Raw genomic sequence first — 6,000 nt, 5'->3', positions numbered from 1 at the left:
TTTCTGCTGTTGGGGGACCCCTACACCAGGTTCCCACAGGATCAAGGCTGCCGAGGTCCTGAGATTGCCTGGCAGTGCCTGTCTTCAAGGGGCGAGGGAGCAGAGGCCACGTGGAGCATTTCAGCGCTGCCTAACGTCACCCCTCTGCGCGTGGCCGATTTTACGTCCCTCCTGGCCATCTGCTCACGTGCTGTGGCCTCCTCTGTCTTGCAGGGTCCGACTGCAAGCCATGCTTACGGCCGTTCACTGACCACAGCACCCCTGCTTTGGAGTATCACAACCCCAAAAGCTTCCTCCCACCCCTGACTGCTGAGGATGACACCTTCTGCACCAGCATGGCTGAAGAAAAGGCAAGTGTCCTCTTTCCTTCCGCTGCCACCATGCGAGGCAGGAGCCAGGGTCAGCAAACTGGGTGGTCAGCACCATATTCAGAGGGGCCATGGTGGAATAAGGATGGGAGAAAGGCGTACCGATCCAGACTATCAAGGAATACAAGGTTTTATTGCTTCTGCTTCTGGGAAAAATCATACTTCTGTGGTTTGTATTGCTGTTAGGGGGAATGAGGCACAGAGGGATCCCAGGGGCTGGAGGAAGCTGAGCGGCTGGGGCTGGGGCTGGGGCTGGGGCAGGGCTGGCTGCGAGCTGCAGCAGGAGAGGGCTACTGTTAGAAAGTCTGGTTTGAGAAGCCCAGCTGCAGCCTGGCCCCGCTAGCTGCAGGGGGGCTGTTTGCCGTGAGAAAGGAAAGAAAAGCAGCTCCCACTCTGCGCACGAGGTGTCCCCTTCGCAGGAGGTGTGCAAGGCTCTCCGACGGGGTTTGTGTGCTCAGGCTAAGCTGTCGCTGCCTTTGCAGGAGGACTCATCTTCCGCAGAGCTGGATGTCCCAGCAGCGGACTTGCACAGCAGCACGGAGGATCTCCTCTCAGACTCTGCTCTCCATGGCACGGAGTATTACAGAGATCTGGGACTCCTGAGCCCGCCAGTTGCCAAAACAGCGCCAGAGACGGCAGCGCAGCCAGAACAAGCAACGCAAGCTGTGTCTGCCATTCGCTTATTGGAAGAGAGACCAAGGGTTCTGAGCAAAATGTCTGTGGATGTTGCTTTTTCCAATCCCGTTTCCTGCTCGGTACGTTACGGCGAGGCCGACTGCCGCTTTCTGAACAAAGGCCACGTTTGCTCCTGTGCAGCAGTGCCAGAAGATGGTACCAGCTCTTCTGAGTGTCCTGCAGAGGCAGACAAAGAGCTGGACCTGCAGGAGGCCACGGAGTCCTTCCCCACGCTGGTGAGATCTATGTCTACCTCTCGGAGGCACAGCTGGGAGAGCCCTTTATCACCCGTGGACTGCAAGCGCAGGTAAAGCGGGACCGTGAGCAAGATTTGATATATGCGGTACAATGACGCTGCGTGAGGCTGGAGCGATCGCACTGCCCTGAGCTCCAGCTGCTGCTGGGTGGTCTCCCTCCCTTGTCAGCATCTGCCAAAGCAGCTGGACGCCTACTGCTCATGTTGGGTGGGATGTGGAGGAACAGATGCTGGGGCAGCAAGAGGATTTCATATCTCCTTGGCAGTAGGAAGATCCTCTTTTCCTAGTCTTGGGGCCGGGAAGAGGATCTCTCATCTGGGGAGAGCTCGTTTCTGTCTGGAGGGAACCTTGAACAGCATCAGCGGCCCTGGTGGCCTCCATCCTCTAGCTCGAAGGGAACTCTGCCCACCCCAGAGGGATTAAGAGAGCTCCGTCAAATCCTTTTTCTTCTTGCCTGCGAGCCGGCTCGGTGGGGCCTGTGCCTGCCGTCGCCGCAGCGTCCTCCAGCCCTTTGGCCTCCACGTGGCTGCAGCGGAGCGCGTATTTTGTGGCGGGATGCTGAGCTCTGGCTGGGAGCAGTTTCCAGGCCTGCCGTTGCTGCCGTGCTGCGCTCCTGCCACACGAAAGCCTTGGGCTCCAGATTTCTACGTGCATGCTTTCCCTGCTGACAAATGTATTGATCTCCCAGATGACTGGGAGTTAGGTGCAAGCCAGCAAGGATTATTTTTATCTCTCCTCCTTATAAGGTACCCTAAAATTATCTCAGCCTGAAATCTTGGCAGTTCTTTATCAAGCTCGGATGTTGGTTCTCAGACCAATTGTTGTTCCATGTGCCATGGATCATTCACAGTTTATGCTGTGTAAGAGGCACACGAACAACGGCGGCACAGAGCGGCCGTCAGTGTCAGGGACTTGTTCGGTCCCCTCGCTGGGTGATTAAGCACGTGTGAGCGTGGGGCCAGGGAAGGGGAATACACCCCGCTGTCCCCTAAGCAAATGCTTCCTGCAGCCTGTCTCCGGCAGCAGGAACGAAGTGACAGTGATCCGCAGACAGAACCCACGCAGAGAGTAAGATTTTTCACTGAGCCCTATCCATCATTTTGCTCCTATGTTGTTGGCACTGCAACAGCACTTGGTGTTTGGGAAACCGTGGGGCGCTGGGGTAGCTGGTCCACCCCTCATTTCCCAGAAGAGGATTTCTTTTTCCTTCCTCGAAGCTGGGCCCCGCTGGGAGCAGGATTTGTGACATGATGCCACAGCGATGATTCGCTAAACGACAACATCTGCCGTTTCTAAATGCCCAGAGGGACTTTCCTGGCAATGCAGCTAAGGGCAGCAGCTCTCACACAGGCGAGGCAGGCTGCTGTCTGGGTGGCTGCTCAGTCTCAGGGGTTGCTAAGAGATCAGCGGGAGCCATCCAGCACTACACATCCCGGGTGACCAAGGAGCACGTGGACTCGCTGATGGCAGCCAGAGAAGCTGTTTTTAACAGGCTCAGGACTTGGTGTCCAGGCTGACGCTTCCTGGCATTTCCTTTTCCATGTGCCAGCTGTGGTGACCCTCCTCGTCCCAGCTGCATGAGCTCTTTAGGACTGTCCACCCAAGGCTAGGACGTTGCAGGGACTGTGCCGTGCCTGGCACAATGAGATGGGCCTGCTAAACTGGCTTGTTCCTCTTCCTTGAATTAGGTTCAGCCTGGATGCCACAGAGGTGGGCAGCGACCCAGAGCAGGAGGATGTGGAGAAGGGGAGCCAGTCCTGCCCGCAGCCACGCATCTCCCTTCAGCTGCCCAAAGGGGAACTGGAAACCTGGAGCAGCGGTGGGGCTGGCATGGTGATCAAAGTGGAGATAGAGCCGTTGCTCCCGAACCTCACGGTCAGCCCTGGCTTGGAGGAGGGGGTGAGTGCACGAGGGCTGCGTGCATATTGGCAGCAGGGCAAGCTGGGGGTGCAGGAGGCAACGCACACGGGTGTCCACTGCAGGCTGACTCCTTCGATGCCAGTGTTGAACCAGGTACGCCAGGAGATCTGCAGGAATCTCGGCGAGGATGGGCTTTCTCTGCTCTGGGACGAACTGCCCCTTCTTGCAGGATAAGGGCCCCGGGAGCTGGCTGCTGCACAGCCCTCTCTTCCCATCTATCTAGTTGGAATTTCCCTTGCTGCAGCCTGTGCCTGTTGCCCTGTCACTGTGCACCTCTAAGAAGAGTCTGGCTCCATCTTTTCTATAATCCTCTGCTAGGCAGTTGAAGACAGCAGTGTGACACCCCCTCTTTCACACTGCTTTCCTCTGGGGAAGTTCTTTGGATTCAATTAATATTAAAAGGACGTTTGTATCGCAGTGCTACATGTCCTATAAAAGTGAGAGGTGCCTAAGAAGGTTTCGGCCAAGTGTCACTTGCTTCAGCCTCCCTGGAGCCCGCACCTGAAGCCAACAAACAGCTGGGCCTTATGGCGTCCTGTCATCATAACCCTGACAAAACAAGAGAGGGAAGGGGTGAGGAGTCAGCCGGTTCCCAGTGATATCTTGGGTCTTGATCTAATCCTGGGCTCTGATATACCCTGGGTATCAAACCAGGCAGCAAGGGAATCCGCCCTGGGGCTCCCAGGGTGGGCAGGCAGGGTAGGAGGCTGTAGGAAGGCAGGGATGATCACGGGCACTTAAGTCGAGATTCCCTGCCTCGCACCTTGCCAGCCGTGCTGTGCCGCGATGGAGGCTCCCGTGGTGCACAAAGGACCAAAGATGTCCATGACTTTTCACCTCTCCAGGAATGTGGCAGCAACGGGAAGAGACTGAGGTCGAGGTCTGTCCCATCAGCCTGCGAGACCATTGCCTCCCCTCAGATACCTTGCAGTTTTGACACATCTCTTCCAGCCGTGGAAGGTTGGTATAGACTATATATATATGGCATTAAATGAGTTCAAGGTGTTTGTGATTAAGATTAAAAACTGGAGATGTAGCCTCTGCAAGCCGGACATCCTCTGCCCTTCCCTTCTACATGGTCCCAGGAGCTCCTGAAATAAAAAGTCAAGCTGACTTTGAGTCTGCTCCTGGCTGACAGTGTAGTCTAAGCGCAGACCTGCCCAGCCCCAGTGACACAGTGCCCTACAGCCTCTCCGTGGCTGGTGCATTGGTCGCTCCCTACCCGCGCAAGGCGAAGGTGGTGTCCTGGGAACAAAAGGCACTGCTTCATCTGCCTGGGTTTAAATGTACCCTTTCTCCTCTACCCCAAAGATGAGGCAAACACGGCCTCTGTGCAGGCCCCTTCTGCCAGCAGTGCTCTTAACTAACCCACCGTGCACAGCTGGCAGGGGAGCAGGCTTTGGGACAGGGCTGGCAGGTTCTGGTTTCTGCACTGAAAGCTGAAGAGCCTTAGAAAAACAGAGGCACCCTGGCTCCTGTAAATGTAATTTTGGCCTTCTCTGTGCTGCTGGAACCCATTAAACTCTCCCACCTGTGAGGACTGCCCCGGAGCAAAATGTAGCGACTTGTTAAGAGCACAGCCTGGGAAGTGGAGGGGAGCTGGCTGTCATGGGGAGGGTCTCTGGGGTGGTATCAGCTCCTACCCTCTAGCTGCGAGCAGGAGCCTCAGAAGTTAATGTAATACAGACTGGAGAAGGGAGGGATAACAGAAAAGTGATGCAGCCTTCCCCTCCCTCACAGAAACGCAGTGCAGCCTTTTCCTCCCTAACTGCTCCCAGCACTTCTCCCTCCCCATTAAAGGCAGAGCAGGAGCCCAGCAAGATGAACAGGGTCCAATCACATAGCTTGCAACATGGTGCTCTGCAAAGGCAAACCAGGATCCCTGAGTGTGTTTTGTGTTGCAGGTGTTGAACCCCCTGCTCTGGAGAGGCTGGAGAAGGACCACGTGTCCCCAGACCACGTGTAGGTATTGTCAGTCCTGGCTGTTTTGAGATGGCTGAGATTCTTGAGTATATCTAAGCCACTGGAGATGCAATAGCAAAGGAGAGCCCACTCCATGCTGAACCATCGCTGAGTAGTTGGTCATAAACCAGCGCCTGATGCTTTGTGGGGCGCAGAAAGTCTTTGCAAGGACATTTTCTAATCTCTCGCTTTTCTTTTGCCCCATCCCTGGTAGGCTAATTGTCCAGCAGGTACTTCAGGAGCTGAAGCAATACCATGGGTAAGTGTGTCTGGGCGAAGGATGCGGGTGGGGAGGTCGTGGGTCTGCCTAGGACCCACCTGGCAAATGACACTCGGTCCCCTGAGGTACCAGAATCACTGTATTCCAGTGAAACTAGGGTAGAATTGCAAGAAGTAGCATTTCATGTGCCTCTTCTGTAACTCTAAATCTGTTCCTGCCCTGTCTCCAAAGATGAGCCTTTTCACTGGCCCAAAAGTTCTGCTCTTGTATTCTTTGCTGTGTGTCTGATGTCTTCTCCCTGCACAGGGCGAAGCAGAGAGTTTGTGTGCAAGAAGGCAGCGATTCTTCCCAGCAGAACCTAACCTGGTTTGAGTTCCTGTCTAATGAGTAAGTGGGACAGACGGTAACCCCCACACTGCGTTCCCAGAGCGGACTGATTTCGAGCCCTCTCCATCTCAGCTCTACTGCCCTGCTAGTACTGTGTGCAGGACACTGGTGTCTGCGGTGGCTCAGCCTCGTTGTGCCTGGCACTAGACAAAAACACAGAGGCAGCCAAAACTCGCACAAATAATTTGACAGTTCAGCTCCTTAATTTGCA

General features: G+C 55.3%; 1 protein-coding gene across 2 annotated transcripts in view; it reads left to right on the top strand.

The window, feature by feature from the left end:
• The first annotated feature begins 257 nt into the window (after positions 1 to 257).
• Positions 258 to 6,000, top strand: part of ARHGEF18 (Rho/Rac guanine nucleotide exchange factor 18) — a 45,309-nt gene continuing 39,566 nt past the window's right edge. For both annotated transcript variants that reach the window (XM_082330949.1, XM_082330948.1), the window contains exons 1-7: positions 258 to 350; positions 851 to 1,350; positions 2,989 to 3,199; positions 4,066 to 4,180; positions 5,125 to 5,182; positions 5,397 to 5,441; positions 5,709 to 5,789. In XM_082330949.1, the coding sequence (XP_082187075.1) occupies positions 336 to 350; positions 851 to 1,350; positions 2,989 to 3,199; positions 4,066 to 4,180; positions 5,125 to 5,182; positions 5,397 to 5,441; positions 5,709 to 5,789 (1,025 nt within the window). In that variant the 5' untranslated portion in view covers positions 258 to 335. The remainder of the gene's footprint in view (positions 351 to 850; positions 1,351 to 2,988; positions 3,200 to 4,065; positions 4,181 to 5,124; positions 5,183 to 5,396; positions 5,442 to 5,708; positions 5,790 to 6,000) is intronic.

This window comes from Platalea leucorodia, assembly GCF_965183815.1.
Source record: "Platalea leucorodia genome assembly, chromosome: 21".
NCBI lineage: Eukaryota > Metazoa > Chordata > Aves > Pelecaniformes > Threskiornithidae > Platalea > Platalea leucorodia.
Note: the sequence above shows the minus strand (reverse complement) of the source record. Positions and strands in the feature narration are given on the sequence as shown.